The 16,972-nt window shown below is 45.6% G+C and overlaps 1 protein-coding gene across 3 annotated transcripts; it reads left to right on the plus strand.

Moving 5' to 3' along the window:
- Positions 1 to 2,040: 2,040 nt before the first annotated feature.
- On the plus strand, positions 2,041 to 16,656 carry TBC1D25 (TBC1 domain family member 25). 3 transcript variants are annotated; one of them, XM_058714809.1, is made up of 6 exons: positions 2,041 to 2,276; positions 4,059 to 4,168; positions 5,126 to 5,280; positions 14,357 to 14,484; positions 14,595 to 14,783; positions 15,059 to 16,656. In XM_058714809.1, the coding sequence occupies exons 1-6, from the start codon at positions 2,157 to 2,159 to the stop codon at positions 16,418 to 16,420; spliced, it is 2,064 nt and encodes a 687-aa protein (XP_058570792.1). In that variant the 5' UTR covers positions 2,041 to 2,156; the 3' UTR covers positions 16,421 to 16,656. The 3 variants fall into 3 exon arrangements, with proteins under 3 accessions (XP_058570792.1, XP_058570793.1, XP_058570794.1); XM_058714810.1 differs by lacking the exon at positions 2,041 to 2,276 and adding an exon at positions 2,577 to 2,698; XM_058714811.1 differs by lacking the exons at positions 2,041 to 2,276; positions 4,059 to 4,168 and adding an exon at positions 12,314 to 12,423 and having other exon boundaries at positions 5,145 to 5,280.
- The last annotated feature ends 316 nt before the right edge of the window (positions 16,657 to 16,972 follow it).

The following is a 16,972-nucleotide window of genomic DNA, read 5'->3' on the forward strand; positions in this document are numbered from 1 at the left end:
CACCCCACATCCTGTCATCCTACAAACCACCTATGACGTACCCACAGATTCCCATCATTCAACCCACAGATACTCCTCTCCCTACAGACCTGCCCCCATCACTTCTCCCACAATTTCTCTCATTAACCTCATAGACCTTGAGTCATAAAACAAACAGGTACTTGAGGAATGTGGAGGAGATGACAAAGGATGAAAAAACTACAGATATCCGTAGACTGGCTCCTGGTGACCTGTGCAGAGCAGGACTTCAGATCAATTCCTGGTTCTACTCAAGCCTACAGTGTAGCTTTTGACAAATGCCTCAACTCTAAAGCCAGACACAGCCCACCTTTTGTCCATTGCACTTACCCTCTGTGCCACTTACTATCCCTTTGACCTTGAGCATGATTCTCCCTGACCTTTGGTGCTCTCATCTGTAAAATTCTAATAATAGTACCTCCCTCATAAGGTTTTTATGCAGATTAAATCAATTACTACATGTAGACTATCTGGAATACACTTTGTATTTGTTGAATGGAAGGATAAATAAACAGATGAAACAAAGTTCTCCCCAGGACTATGACAAGGAATTATTTTAATTTTTTTTAACGTTTATTTATTTTTGAGACAGAGAGAGACAGAGCGTGAATGGGGGAGGGTCAGAGAGAGGGAGACACAGAATCTGAAACAGGCTCCAGGCTCTGAGCTCTCAGCACAGAGCCCGACGCGGGGCTCGAACTCACGGACCGCGGGATCATGACCTGAGCCGAAGTCGGCCGCTTAACGGACTGAGCCACCCAGGCGCCCCTGACAAGGAATTTTTTTATCTCCTTGTTTCCAGCAGTATCTTTCTATCCAAGGCCCCCTCCACAACCAAGACAGACCTCTGACCACATTATACCCCATTTAAAATCTGTGCATCAGTGCCCTCAGGATTAAACTCCAAAATCCAGGCTAATATTTTGTTCATCCCACCCTATGATAATTTTAATGAGAAGCAGACTGAAAGTTTTAAATTTTTTTTTTATTATTTTTGAGAGACAGAGAAAGAGAACGAGCAGGGGAGGGGCAGAGAGAGGGAGACAGAATCTGAAGCAGGCTCCAGGCTCTGAGCTGGCTCTCAAAAATTCCCCATTATTTTATACCTTCTAGGAAATTGATTATCTAATATTAATACCAAGGAAACAAAAAGATACCAAAATAAAATTGCAGACTTACCTAAAAAATTAATGTTAAAGAGTAGCATTCATATAACACTGCAACCATAACTGAGGTCCAGGCATCTTGCAGGACTCCTTTGTTAGAAATTACATTTGTAAATGTATTTTGTCTGTATTTTGTCAAACCATATGGATGTGCAATGAAGTGAGAAGCATGCCTTCATGCATATTGTGATTCGAAGAATCTAAAATATGGTCAATCATTCAGCTGATATTTAGTGGACATACAATGTTATTTAATAACAGGACTGACCTCAACGTGTTGTGAGGATTAAGTAAAACGAAGGCAAACAAAAAACCAGGACCTCCAGAGAGCATAAAAATCGCTTTTTTTTTTTGGTAAGTTATTTATTGAAATACATTATGCAGGCAGAAACTGTAAAAGTCACGCTTCACGAATTTTCACAAAGTAAACTATTCTTAAAAGATTCTGGAAAAAGGATTATTTTTCCGTTCAGCATACTCTTTTGAAGCGAGGGACACAGGCATTTGAAATAGATGACATCATCTGCTATTCAGAAGGGGGAGGCGACTAGGAGCGGGACGCGGGGGTCTTGACGCCAAGCGCAGCAGCTTCCTTTCCCCGCCCATGCCTCTCGCCTGAATGGGTGGTTACTGTAACACAAGTAGGTGAATCCGGAAGTAAAGTGCCCAAACAACCAAACCGCAGACGAGGGGAGGTGGGACCTCAGTAAGCGCCTGCGCACTGGCTGAAGTGAGGCAATACACTCGGCTTTGGGGGCGGGATACCTGGCAACAGCATCCTATGCGCATGCGTAGAGGCCGTCTCCACCCTGTGCCAGGTGGGAGGGGCAGTAGGGGGGGCGGGCAGGGTCGCACGGCGCCCTCTGCGCCTGCGCTCAGGCGCAAGGTGGGGCCGCGGGCGCCTGCACTCAAGAGTGTTCACGAGAGTAGGGGGCAACGGTCAACCGTCGCCCTGAGACGGGTGGCGGCGGGATGGCGTCGGCCTTAGGATCCTCGGACTTGGCCGGCTCTGGAGCGCCCCCACCTGGTGGGGGAGCCCAGGCGGCGGCGGCTGAAGAGGAGGAGCGAGAGGTGGTACGGGTCCGAGTCAAGGTGAGGCTGACAGCTGGTCGGCCAGCCCGACTGGGGTGTCCACAGGAGGGGAAGGCGTTGACTGCCCTAGGTTGGAGGGCGGGACCCGAGATCTGGGGTGTTACCTGAGGGGCGAGGCTTGAGGGCGGAATGACAGTGGTGGGGACGGGGGTGGGGCGGGGGGAGGCAGGACCTGGGAGTGCTGGGCAGGGCTTGAGAAAATGGAGGGGTAGGGGCCTCAGAAATGGATGGGTGGAGATTATGGGTAGAGGGGAGGGGCTCTAGGGCTGGGGGAGGGGCCCTAATAGTTAAGAAGTGAGGCCCTGAGGAATGAGGGGGAGCTGCTGGTGTCTGAAAAGGAGGTGCTGAGGTCAGTTAACATGTGTGTTAAGACTACACTTTTCTTGTGTGTCCCCACCCTGGATGAGCTGACACGCTTGTCGGTAAGACGAACAGCTAAATAAATGAGATGCTTTGGACACTGGTGAACGCCATGAGGAAATAACGAAAAAGCCTCTGAACTAGGGTGTTACTTTAGCCAAGGTTGTACCGGGAAGTCCCTACAGAGATATTGAAGGAGCAGAGACCCAAATAAAAAAGGAGTCAGCTATGTGCATACCGGAGGAAGAATGGAAGCAGAGAGAACAGCAAGGGCAAAGGCTGGGAGGTGGGGATGAGCTTGGCATGTTCCCTTAGGTTCCCATATTTCTGGAGCGAGAGGGCAAGGTCAAGAGTGGGTAGGGGGGTAAAGCAAAGAATTAAAAGAGGGGCATATTGTGAAGGGCCTGTGGCATGTATTCTAAGAAAGCTGTTGCGATAGTTCCAGCAAGTGGTGATAGTGGCTGGGACTAGGGTGGTGGCATTGGTGTTGATGAGAAGAAGGTAGATTCTGGAAAGAAGTAAACAGATCACCTCAGGGTAATACAGGAAGCTCTAAGGTAGAGGTTTGGGAATTCAGAAGAATTGATGCCTGAGCTGTGAGTGAGCCAGTTGAAGAAAGCAGGAAGGACTTTCCAGAGAGGGGGATCAGCACAAGCAAAGTCCTGGAGCCAGGATGTATTCAAAGTAACTTCCAGCCATTTGGTAGTACCAGAGCATAAAGTTCAAAAAAGCTGACTGAAGAGAGGCTGGCTAGGGTCCTATAGACCCGCCTTCTGGGGACCCTCAGATTGCCTTTGAAGAGATTTAAGCAGGGGAGTATTGTCGATAGATGTGCCAAATTGGTGCAGCATGGAGTATTGATTTAATGGAGGCCAGACCGGACATGGTGATCCTGACAACCAATCGGGGGGACACAGAAGAAGGATTGGGTGGGGGCGTCTGGGTGGCTCAGTCGGTTAAGCATCCAATTTCGGCTCAGGTCATGATCTCGTGGTTCTTGAGTTCGAGCCCCTCATTGAGCTGTCTGCTGTCAGCACAGAGCCCGCTTTGGATCCTCTGTACCCGTCTCTTTCTGCCCACCCCTCTCTCTCAAAAATAAATAAACATTTTTTTTAAAAAGAAGGATTGGGTGTCTGGACTATTGCAGTAGCCTCCTCCTCACTAGACTGCTGCTTTCTCCCTTGCCCCCAACAGTCTATTCCTCCAAGAGCATCCAGAGGATCCTGTTAAATCCTAAGTCAGATCACATCCTTCCTCTGCACAGGACCCTCCAAGTCAAAAACCAAAGCCCTCACCATGGCCCAGAACATCTGCCTCCATCTGCCCCTCCCCCAACTTGTATGACCTTGCCTCCTATCCCTCACTCCACTTCATCGTGGTGATGTAGACCCTGGTGGCCTACCCTGTGTCTTCTCTCCCCAGAAGTGTGAGAACTTCTTGCCACCCGAGTTCCGCTCTTTCGCTGTCGACCCCCAGATCACCTCGCTCGATGTATTACAGCACATCCTCATCCGAGCCTTTGACTTAAACGGGTGAGTTATGGGATGCTGGGGGACCAACCATTAGGCCACCCACCTCAACAGTGGTTGTTTGGCTTTTAAGTTGTTGTTTGGTAGGGATTTTGTTTGTTTGTTTTATTATTACAAACACTCCCCCAGTGAACTGCCACTTTTGCCTATCTGGGAATATTTGGGGAAATGTACTCAGGATAAATTCCTAGCAGTAGTATTTCTGGGTTAAAGGGTGTATGCTTTTTAAAAATTCAATGGATGTTTCCAAAATGCTCTCCAGACAGGTTTTTTTTTTTTTTACTGATTTACAGTCTCACCAGCAGCATATAACATGCCTGTTTTCCTCAAAAACATTGGTTACTAGAAAACATTGGAAAATTTGCCAACCTGATACATGAAAAGTGGTGTCTCTTGGGGACAGGTGTAATGTGATGGTTATTTTGTTGTGGTTGTTATTTTGGAGGAATACATGCACATGGTAGCAAATTCAAAGAGTATGAAAGTATTGAATACTTAGGCTGTGTCCATGGTTACCTTAGTTATCACACAACATACTTCATTGCATGGTTGCACAAGTGTAAGTGAAGAACAAATTCTTAGTTGTTGTTTGACTTTTTTGCATAAACATTTTTTGTTGTGAAAAATAAACATACAGATTGCTTTATTTTTTATGCAGTAGAAAGGCTGCTTTCTTCCCACCTCTTTCCCTGAACTACCCTGTTACCCTCCCTAGAGGGGACCAATATTCTTTTTCAGTGTGCCCTCTAGATTCAAGCAGGTGTGTATCTGCTTCTGGGTTTGTGTAACAAAGTAGAGATAATCAATCCGATCTCAAGCTGCCCACAGTCTTTGGCACAGTACCCAACACTTGATAGTTGTTCAGCATTGTCTCGGTCTTCCCTGGCATCTTGTGGAAACTGTCCCTGAGGCCTCTGGGGCACTGGGGCACTTGAGAGCTGCCATACTTCCTCTATCCAGGAAGAAGAACTTTGGCATCAGCTACCTAGGCCGGGATCGGCTCGGGCAGGAAACTTACCTCTCACTCCTGTCTGACTGGGACCTCAGCACAGCCTTCGCCACAGCCTCCAAACCTTACCTGCAGCTGCGTGTAGACATTCGGCCCACTGAGGACAGTGAGTATCTGGCACCCTGGGGGCACTGCTCTGGGACCCACCCTTTCCCTAAAGGATGACTCCACCCCTTACAGTACAGTCCCTCACAGTGGGCTTGGAAAGAAGGTATATTAGGTCCAAATGCTGATTTGGCCACTAAGCCTCAATTTCTTTATCTGTAAAGTAGAAAAAATGGTATCTTAGGGCCATCGTGAGGATTAAACAGGGAAAATCATGGAACACTGCATGGTTGCGTAGTGAAAGCTCAAAAAATATTACCTCTAACAACCGTAATTATATTATATTTACTGTTATAACCTAGTGATATAGGTTATAATTATATAATGCAGTATAACAATAGAGGTATAGTATTGTATGTTTCCGTTATAATAACACATAAATATAACAATACTGATTATAATAATGATGGTTGTATTTATTCATTCATCCTGACTCATACTCATTTGTTTGCACACTTGCTCACTCATTCATCATTGCCTTGATCTCTCAGCCACTTCATCTCTTCTTATATTTGTTCCCTGACTCTTGCCTGTGTTGGTTCCTGGGAGCACACAGATAAATTAAGACAGGGACCCAAAAACTTAATTACAAACCATATATTGGATGCTAATATTGTATCAATATTAAATGTCCTGGGTATGGTAATGGTATCATGGCTGCCAAAGGAAAATGTCCTTGGTAAAAACACCGTTAACTATTAAGAGATAAAGTGTCATGATGTCTGTCAATAATTCAGCCAAAAAAAAACAGGTATCTATATGGAGAGAGTGAGATGAAGCAAATGTGGCAAAAATGTGAACAGGGGAGCTAGATGAAGGGCATATAGGTGTTCAATGTATTCATGTTTCTAACTTTATTGTAGATTGAAATTTTTTTAATAAAAAGTTGTGGAGTGGAAGCCTCAGAAAATTCACATGCCCATTTGGGATGACCAAGGTATTACTAACGTCATACTAACACAAATAGCTAACATGTGTCGAACACTTACGACCATTCTACACCCATAATATTCATTAGATTGTCAAAACAATCCTACAGGGTAGGCATGATGGTTATCCCTATGTTATAGATGAGGCTCAGAGAAGGGATAGGACTTGTACATGTCACACAGACAGTAAGTGGAGGAGCAGGATTTGAACCCAGGTGGTGGCTAAACTAGCTCCAGAGTCCTTGTTCTTAACCATTTGATTCTGTGAAATTATGGGCTTGTTAAGATTGGCAGCCTTGAAAAGAAGAGAGGCAGAGAGAGAGAGAAAAAAAAACTGGAGTCAGAGAGAAAGATAATGACAGAGATGGGCAGAGAGACAAATGGAAAAAGGTAGCCAGAGACAAGAACTTCTTTTATTTTTATTTATTTTTATTTTTAATTTAAGTACAAGTTAGTTAACATACAGTGTAATAATGATTTCAGGAATAGAATTTGGTGATTCATCACTTACATATAACACCCAGTGACCATCCCAACAAGCGCCTTCCTGAATACCCATCATCCATTTTAGTCCATCCCCCCATTCACCTCCCCTCCAGCAACCCTCAGTTTATTCTCTGTATTTAAGAGTCTCTTAAGGTTTGTGTCCCTCTCTGTTTCTATCTTATTTTTGCTTCCCTTCCCTTATGTTCATCTGTTTTATTTCTTAAATTCCACATATGAGTGAATTCATATGATATCTTTCTCTGACTGATTTTGCTTAGCATAATACACTCTAGTTCCATCCACATTGTTGCAAATGGCAAGATTTCATTCGTTTTGATCACTGAGTAATATTCCATGGTGTGTTGTGTGTGTGTGTGTGTGTGTGTGTGTATACATATATGTATGTATATGTATATACATGTGTGTATATATATATGTGTATATATATATATATATATATATATATATATATATACATATACACACATACCACATCTTCTTTATCCATTTATCAGTCAGTGGACATTTGGGCTCTTTCCATACTTTGGCTTTGTCAATAGTGCTGCTATAAACATTGGGGTGCATGTGCCCCTTCAAATCAGCACTCCTATATCCTTTGGATAAATACCTAGTAGGGCCATTGCTGGGTCATAGGGTAGTTCTATTTTTAATTTTTTGAGGAAACTCCATACTGTTTTCCAGAGTGGTTGCACCAGTTTGCATTCCCACCAGCAGTGCAAAAGGGTTAGCCTTTCTCCACATCCTCGCCAACATCTGTTGTTGACTGAGTTGTTAATATTAGCCATTCTGACAGGTGTGAGGTGGTATCTCGTTGTGGTTTTGATTTGTATTTCCCTGATGATGAGTGATGTTGAGCATTGTTTCATGTGTCTGTTAGCCATCTGGATATCCTTTTTTTTTTTTTTTAACGTTTTTTTGTCTTTGAGAGACTGAGAGAGACACAGCACCAGCAGGGGAGGGGCAGAGAGAGAGGGAGACATAGAATCCAAAGCAGGCTCCAGGCTCTGAGCTGTCGGCACAGAGCCTGACAGGGGCTTCAATCCATGAACCATGAGATCATGACCTAAGCCAAAGTCTGACGCTTACCAGCTGAGCCACCCAAGCGCCCCCATCTGGATGTCTTCTTTGGAAAAGTGTCTATTCATGTCTTTTGCCCATTTCTTCACTGGATTATTTGTTTTTTGGGTGTTGAGTTTGATAAATTCTTTATAGATTTTGGATACTAACCCTTTATCTGATGTCGTTTGCAAATATCTTCTCCCATTCCATCGGTTGCCTTTTAGTTTTGCTGATTGTTTCCTTTGCTGTGCAGAAGCTTTTTATCTTGATGAGATCCCAATAGTTCATTTTTGCTTCTGTTTCCCTTGACTCTGGACACATGTCAAGTAAGAAGTTGCTGCGGCCAAGGTCAAAGAGGTTGTTGTCTGTTTTCTATAGGATTTTGATGGCTTCCTGTCTTACATTTAGGTCTTTCATCCATTTTGAGTTTATTTTTGTGTATGGTGTAAGAAAGTGGTCCAGGTTCATTCTTCTGCATGTTGCTGCTGTCCAGTTTTCCTAACACCATTTGCTGAAGAGACTGTCTTTTTCTCTTTTCTTTTTTTTTATGTTTTATTTATTTTTGAGAGGGAGCAGAGAGAAAGGGAGACACAGAATCCGAAGCAGGTTCCAGGCTCTGAGCTGTCAGCACAGAACCTGATGTGGGGCTCCAACTCACCAACTGTGAGATCGTGACCTGAGCCGAACTGGGATGCTTAACCAACTGAGCCAGCAGGTGCCCCCAAGAGACTATCTTTTTTCCTGGATATTCTTTCCTGCTTTGTCAAAGATTAGTTGGCCATACGTTTGTGGGTCCATTTCTAGGTTCCAGTGATCTATGTGTCTGTTTTTGTGCCAGTACCATACTGTCTTGATGATTACAGCTTGGTAATATAATTTGGAGTCTTGAATTGTGATGCCTCCAGCTTTGGTTTTCTTTTTCAGGATTGCTTTGGCTTTTTGGGGGTCTTTTCTGATTCCTTAGAAATTTTAGGATTGTTTATTCTAGCTCTGTGAAGAATGCTGGTGTTATTTTGATAGGGTTTGTATTGAGTATGTATATTGCTTTGAGTAGTATTGACATTTTAACAATATTTGTTTTTCCAATCCATAAGCATGGAATGTTTTTCTATTTTCTTTCATAAGCTTTCTATAGTTCTCAGTGTATAGATTTTTCACCTCTTTGTTTAAGTTTCTTCTTAGGTATTTCATGGTTTTTGGTGCAGTTGTAAATGGGACTAATTCCTTGATTTCTCTTTCTGCTGCTTCGTTATTGGTGTATAGAAATGCAACCAATTTCTGTACATTGATTTTATGTCCTGCGACTTTGCTGAATTCATGAATCAGCTCTAGCAGTTTTTTGGTGGAGTCATTTGGGTTTTCCACATAGAGTATCACGTCTGCGAAGAGTGAAAGTTTGACTTCCTCCTTGCTGATTTGGATGCCTTTTATTTCTTTGTGTTTTCTGATTGCTGAGGATAGGATTTCCAACACTATGTTGAATAACAGTGGAGATATATATATGCACACACACACACACCTGTATGATTTCTGAGTATCTCCTCTTACTTTGGAACATCTTCCCCATCCACAAGCTTATACAAATATTCTCCTACATTTTATTCTTATATGCTTATTATTTTCTTTAAAAAAATTTTTTTAATGTTTATTCATTTTTTTTTTAATTTTTTTTTTAATGTTTTTTATTTATTTTTGGGACAGAGAGAGACAGAGCATGAACGGGGGAGGGGCAGAGAGAGAGGGAGACACAGAATCGGAAACAGGCTCCAGGCTCCGAGCCATCAGCCCAGAGCCTGACGCGGGGCTCGAACTCACGGACCGCGAGATTGTGACCTGGCTGAAGTCGGACGCTTAACCGACTGCGCCACCCAGGCGCCCCTAATTCATTTTTGAGAGAGAGGGAGAGACACAGCACGAGCAGGGGAGGGGCAGAGAGAGAGGGAGACACAGAATCTGAAGCAGGCTCCAGGCTCTGAGCTGTCAGCACAGAGCCCAACGCAGGGCTTGAACCTATGAACCGTGAGATCATGATCTGAGCTGAAGTCATGCAACCAACTGAGCCACCCAGGTGCCCCTGCTCATTATTTTCATTTTTTGCATGTAAATCTCTACTCTGTGAACACTGTGGTAAGTACACTTAGCTCTCAAAAAATGCCAGATAAACAGTTAATTATGCCAGTATCATTTATTAAAGATACACCTTTTTTACACTGATTTGAAATGACACTTTTATCATACACTGAATTCTCATGTGTACTTGGATTTATTTCTGGGCTTTCTATCACATTCTACTAATTGGCTCCATTTTTATATTGCTGTGCTAACACCATATTTTTATCACATTGGTTTTGTGGTTAATTTTGATAAGGCAAGCATTGCCATCCTCCCACTGTGCTTTTTCTTGGCTCTTCTTTTTCTTAACTATTCTTAAAAAATGTGAATTCTTTCATATGATCCTTAAAATAATTTTATCCAATTCCAGGAAAAACCCTGTTAGGCTTCTGATTGGCATTGCACAGAATTTATATATTAATTCAGGGTTTGGGAAGTTTGACAAGTTTATAAGAAAATGTAGTACGCATACCATATATTATGTAATACCACAAGCAGGGCCTGGAACAGCACCCCATAACAGCACTTGGATGCTTCTTCAGGGAAATGTGTGCACATTCCCACTTAGTAGATTACATAAAGACTATATATAGTCTCATGGCAGTTCAGATCAGGATTTACCACGGGATAAGTTTGTGCTCATAGAAATCCTTTGCTCATTCTATTAATGGGTTCTTTCTTTCTTTTTTTGGTCAATATAGGATATCTCTCTCTTTTCCTGTAATATGTTTGGTCTTGAGCGGTGCTTTTTCTGACATTCACATGGCTGCACTTCCTTTCTGTTTGTTAGTGTTTACCACATATACCTTTAGATTTCTTCAACTTTCAGCCTTCCTCTATCATTTAGTTTTAGGTATGTCTCTCACAGAAACCCCATAGCAGGATTTATGCTTTTTTTGCACAACTGACAGTGAAATCTTTTCCCCTCCAGTCTCTCCCACCCTCACAGGCCCTTGAAATGGAAGCTTTGGGACACTTTTAATTCTTATTTTTCCTCTTTTCCCTAACTTTTAACCTCTGAGTTTTGGTTAGTTAGTAATTTCTTTTTATAAATTTTTTTTATGTTTTATTTTATATTTGAGAAAGAGACAGAGTGCGAGCAGGGGAGGGGCAGAGAGATGGAGACAAAATTTGAAGCAGGCTCCAGGCTCTGAGTGTCAGCACAGAGCCCGACACGGACTCGAACCCGTGAACCATGAATGAGATCATGACCTGAGCTGAAGTCAGACACTCAACCAACTGAGCCACCTAGGCGCCCCAGTAATTTCTTTTTAAATTCTAGGCTATCATTATATTTTCTTTATAGTAGGTCACTTGTGTCCCAGGAATCCTAATGTAACACTTAATATTGCAAACTCCCAATCATTGCAATGGGATTCTTGAGCAAACGGCTAAAAATTCGTGAGACGTCTTTAGTGCAAAAAGGGGACTTTGCTAAAGCACAGGGACAGGACCCATGGGCAGAAAGGGCTGCACTGGGGTTGTGAGAAGTGACTGACTATACACTTTTAAGTTAATGGGAGTTAGGGATAGTGTAAGTCTCTAAGGAATTTGAAAGTAAAGCTTTTAGGACCTTGAGGGGCTGCTGTTAACATAAGGTTACTTTTAGTCTTTAATTAGACAAAAACATGAAGGAAGTAAGGCATCCATGAGTTCCTTGGACAGGGTCACCCTGCATGTTTCAAATATCTATCAGTGGGCTGCAAGCTGTAAGGAGATTTAATTGAAGCTACATTTTCTATTGCCTTTGTTTCCCTCATCAGTGGTATCTTTGTCATTTCACGTTTCACTATACATATTAAAAACTTGTGGCCTGTCACTATTTACTCTCCCTTTTGCCTTCCCCCACTTTGATCCCCTGAAGTTATTCAGTAGTCATTTGCTTAGAGAACTTCTTATTCTCCAATAAGGTGCACAGGTTACATGTACTCCCCTGACCAAAAATGTCTTTCTTTGGCCATGATTGATATGTGCTGTCTTGCCTGGGTGGGGGGCCCATGCATCTCAAGCGTTTCTTCTCAGCGCTCCATGGGTGCTACAGGCCACTGTCTTCTTGCTTCCAGAGTTGAGGAACAGAACTATTTGCATCTTAGTCCTCCAGGTATCTCTACTTTTTTTACTCAAATCGTCAAGCTTGAGCTCTGCACCTTGAAGGGGTTCTTCTGTTCTGTCTTACATTTAAAAAAATGTTTATTTATTTTGAGAGAGAGAGTGAACGAACAGGGAAGGGGTAGTGAGGGGGGCAGAGAGAGAATCCCAAGCAGGCTCTGTGCTGCCAGTGCATAGCCCAATGCTGGGGCTCGAACCCACGAACCATGAGATCATGACCTAAGCTGAAACCAAGAGTCAGATGCTTAACTGACTGAGCCACCCAGGTTCCCCTTGTTTTTCTTTTTCTTTCTTTTTTTTTAATATTTGGTCTTTCAGATCATTGGTTTGACCTTCATCATTTTACCTGTTAAGTGTTTTCATGACTTGGAAAGACCACTCTGGCAGCTGTTGGGAGAGAGTGGAGAGGAACAAAGAGGGAGTTTCAGGTGAGAGATGTGGTGGTTCAGGCTACAAAGCCAAGATGGGAGAAGAGGTGGAATTTAAGTATGTTCTGTGGGCAGAAGCCACAGGACTTAGTGACAGTTTGGCCCTGGGAGTTGAGAGTGGGAGTCTGCAGGGATGTCTCTCAGGTTTCTGGCTCAAGCAGATGAACAGATAGAGACACTGTCTATTCACATGAGGAGCAGAGGAGGAGGTTGTGTCGCAAGTGGATCTTGGGTTCTCTTTTTGGATCCCTTAGGTTTTCAGTGCTCTATGAGACATCCAGGGAGAAGCAGTGACATCCAAATAGGGCCTCGAGTTTCCTCCTCCTTCAGCTGTGTGGCAGAAGGCACAGTGGACTCCATGGACATGCTGCTTAGGGACAGCATTTGCCTGCAAATTACAATGGCTTAAACAAATCAAAGTTGATTTGCTTCATATTGTAGAGTTTGATATTGTATCAAGTATTGTAAGATTTTATATTGTAGAGTTTATAGAGTTTGACATAGCTGTTGTCAGTTTAGCAGCTCTGTGGTTCCAGGGCTGACATCTCTTAAGTTTCTCAAACTTCCTTTCATGTGGCCACTGCCACTTCAGCCACCACATCACATTTGTGGTAGGAAGACAGGATGTGAGGGGAAGTAAAGAAGAGAGGAAAGAGACAAATTTCTATTGATATTCCAAGGGTCAAAACTGGAGAGAGCCAGTATAGCGCTATTTCCTCTAAGACACAAATACTTTCTCTAAAATCTGTCTGGGCTCTGGAGTCCGGTAAACAAGATTCAGATCCAGCCGTACCATTTCCTGGCTGTCAAGTCTTGGCCAATTACCGTTCCAACCTTTTTTGTCATCATCTACAAAATGAGAATGATCATGGTAATCTCTACCGATTGTGGGGTGAAGGCTAGTGTGAATAGTAGATTAAGAGTTTGGTGGCACCCGGGTGGCTCAGTTGGTTAAACGTCCGCCTTGGGCCCAGGTCATGATCTCGCAGTTTGTGAGTTTGAGCCCCGCATCCGGCTCTGTGCTGACAGCTCAGAGCCTGGAGCCTGCTTCAGATTCTGTGTCTTCCTATCTCTCTCTCTCTCCCCCTCCCATGCTCACTCACTCACTCTCTCTCTCAAAAATAACTAAACATTTTTTAAAAAGAGGTTGGGCTCTTGAGGTACCTGAGTGGCTCAGTTAGTTAGGGGTCTGACTCTTGATTTTGGCTCAGGTCATGATCTCATGTTTGTGGGTTCGAGCCCCATGACAGGCTCTCCACTGGCAGAGCAGAGCCTGCTTGGGATTCTCTGTCTCTCTCTCTCTCTCTCTCTCTTTCTCTCTCTCCCTCTCTCTCTTTCTCCCCCCCCCCCCTGCTCACGTGCTCTCTCTCAAAATAAATAAATAAGCATTTTAAAAAAAAAAGAGTTTGGGCTCTTGAGCTTTGGGCCTGGGCTTCAAATTTCAGTTCTTTCACTCACTAGCTGTGAGGCCTTAGGTAACTATCTTCTATTGATTGTGCCTGTTCCCTCATAGAAAGAATCATGATAATAATGGTGCCTAACTTAGAGAATATGGATGTGAATGTTAAATGAGTCAATATTTGCAAAGGGCTCAGAATACTTCCTGGCACTTAGCACCATGGAACTGGTAATGTTATCTAGTGTTCTTATTATTTCTATTAAACTTAAGCCCTTGTCACAGTGCCTGGCACATAGTAAGTGCTCAATAACCGTGACTTCATACATTAAAATATTGCTTAGACCATTTTGTGAGACCGTTACCACAAAAGAATTATTCATGGTTTAATTTTCGCCTGATTTGGATGACATGGGAAGAGAAGGTGGGAGTCATTCATCGCCCCGTGGGTAGCCTGGCTGTAGTAGGATAGGAACCCAGCCCTGCGGTCTGGGACTCTGACCCCCATTCTCATATTGTCTCATTCTGTGTGCCTAGGCCCGCTGCTGGAAGACTGGGACATAATCAGCCCCAAGGATGTCATTGGTTCTGATGTGCTGCTGGCTGAGAAACGGTCATCGTTGACGACAGCTGCCCTGCCCTTCACGCAGTCTATCCTCTCTCAGGTGGTTTCAGGGACCCCTGTGGCCAGCTGTAGCTGGCGCCCCAGACTCTGAGCATGCTGTTTGGCACCTGCCCAGCTGACAGGTGGCCTTTCCCCCTCCTTCCTTCACAGGTGGGCCGCACCTTGTCTAAGGTCCAACAGGTGTTGAGCTGGTCATATGGGGAAGATGTCAAGCCCTTCAAGCCACCCCTGAGCGATGCTGAGTTTCACACATACCTGAACCACGAGGGCCAGCTCTCCCGCCCCGAGGAGTTACGCCTGCGGATCTATCACGGTGGTGTTGAACCCTCCCTGCGAAAGGTGAGCCGCCTCGGTCACTCATCAGATCCATCACTCGTGCAGTCGTGAACAGCACATGAGACACATGCAGCGGACCACGCCATCATGGGATGGCATGGACATGTTCCAGAGCAGCAAGCTCTCCTTCAGGAGGGCTAGAGGCAGAGGTGGGAAGGCAGACTTTTCTGAAGGAAGACAAAGGCCCCAAGGCCACAGGGTGGATGGTATCGGATATACACTGGGATGTGGTGGCTCGTTTGTAGAACCTCAGCCTTATCCCTTTTGTCCCTGGCCAGGTGGTGTGGCGGTACCTGTTGAATGTGTACCCAGATGGGCTGACAGGCCGCGAGCGGATGGACTACATGAAACGCAAGAGTCGCGAGTATGAACAGCTCAAGAGCGAGTGGGCACAGCGAGCAAGCCCTGAGGACTTGGAATTCATCCGCAGCACAGTCCTCAAGGATGTGCTGCGTACGGACCGGGCCCACCCCTACTATGCGGGGCCTGAGGATGGCCCGCACCTGCGGGCACTGCACGACTTGCTCACCACCTATGCCGTTACCCACCCACAGGTGTCCTACTGCCAGGGCATGAGCGACCTTGCCTCGCCCATCCTCGCCGTCATGGACCATGAAGGCCATGCCTTCGTCTGCTTTTGTGGCATCATGAAGCGCCTGGCCGCGAACTTCCATCCTGACGGCCGAGCCATGGCCACCAAGTTCGCCCACCTTAAGCTGCTGCTGCGACACGCTGACCCTGACTTTTATCAGTACCTACAAGAAGCTGGTGCTGATGACCTGTTCTTCTGTTACCGCTGGTTGTTGCTTGAACTGAAGCGTGAGTTCGCCTTTGATGATGCCCTCCGCATGCTTGAGGTCACCTGGAGTTCACTGCCACCCGATCCTCCTGAACACGAAGTAGAGCTCGTTGGACCCCCCAGTCAAGTGGCAGACACTGGCTTCAGTGGCCACAGGGGAAGGCCCATGCGACAGAGGCACATGCTGAGGCCTGCTGGTGGAGGAAGCAGTGCTTTTGAAGATGCTGTTGACCACTTGGTCACGACCAGCCAGGGGCCTGGTGGCGGGGGGCGTCTCCTGAGACAAGCCAGTCTGGATGACCTTCAGCAACTCAGGGATCACACGGGCTCCAGGAGGGACCCTCGGGTCCAGCTGCCCCACCCAGCTGCCCTTATCAGCTCCAAGTCCCTCTCTGAGCCCTTATTGAACTCCTCAGACCCACTGCTCTCCTCCTCTTCCCACCCTGATTCCCCATCCTCCTCATCTCCACCATCCACCCAAGAGGCCTCTCCTGCTGGTGATGTGGCTGCAGGATCCCCCTTGATGCCAGAGTTGGGCTCCCCACAAGAACCTGGGAAGTCCCTGCCACCCCCACCCCCACTGGGCCTGCCCCCACCCCAGGAGTTTGGTCGGGGGAACCCATTCATGCTCTTCCTCTGCCTCGCCATCCTGCTGGAGCACCGCGACCACATCATGCGCAACGGGCTAGATTACAATGAGCTGGCCATGCACTTTGACCGCCTCGTGCGAAAACACCACCTGGGGCGTGTCCTTCGCCGGGCCAAGTCTCTCTTCGCTGATTACCTGCAGTCAGAGGTGTGGGACTCAGAGGAGGGGGCCGAGGCCACAGCCCCATCTTGATCAGGTTGCTTGCAGCCTACCGTCAGCCCCACCTGGTCTCTGTTCTTTGCCATGAGGGCCTACACATAAGACGCCACCTCCCTGCCTGTCAGCCCTTGACCTGTTGGAGTGCAGGGTCCTCTCTCCCCAGGTCTGAGAGTACGGGACTATGCTTTGGCACTGCCCTGTGGAGGCCATGGCCTCTTTTCTCAGTTTATGTTGTTTCATTTTTAACAACTATACTTTGCACACATGAACGTTGCTGTGGTCTTGTGTATTTCTCCGCCCTCTCCCTGGTTTTTGTTATAGATGGAGTCCCCAGGGGCTCTTAACCTGATGGAGCTGAAATAACTTCACTTGGTGGAGGGTGGTTCCTACTCCCCCAGTGGCAGGAGAGTGGGTGCTGAGGCTTGGTTCTCAAAGGAGAGCCCAGGTCAAGGACTGCCTGGAGATAGCCTGAGGCTGTTTTGTGGTACATCTGTCTGCCTGGGAGCGACTGGATTATGGCTGTGAATGTATGTTTTCAGGACAGGCCCCAAATGAGGGATGAGAGAGAGAGTTCCTGACTCCAAA

The sequence above is a fragment of the Neofelis nebulosa genome, chromosome X (assembly GCF_028018385.1).
Source record: "Neofelis nebulosa isolate mNeoNeb1 chromosome X, mNeoNeb1.pri, whole genome shotgun sequence".
In the NCBI taxonomy this organism is placed as follows: Eukaryota; Metazoa; Chordata; class Mammalia; order Carnivora; family Felidae; genus Neofelis; species Neofelis nebulosa.

What these genes read in the sequence shown, in the direction of transcription:
- TBC1D25 (XM_058714809.1), top strand. Translation starts at nt 2,157, where the DNA reads ATGGCGTCGGCCTTAGGATCCTCGGACTTGGCCGGCTCTGGAGCGCCC. An exon ending in TGGTACGGGTCCGAGTCAAG is followed by an intron (nt 2,277 to 4,058) that starts GTGAGGCTGACA and finishes TTCTCTCCCCAG; the next exon opens with AAGTGTGAGAACTTCTTGCC. An exon ending in CATTCGGCCCACTGAGGACA is followed by an intron (nt 5,281 to 14,356) that starts GTGAGTATCTGG and finishes CTGTGTGCCTAG; the next exon opens with GCCCGCTGCTGGAAGACTGG.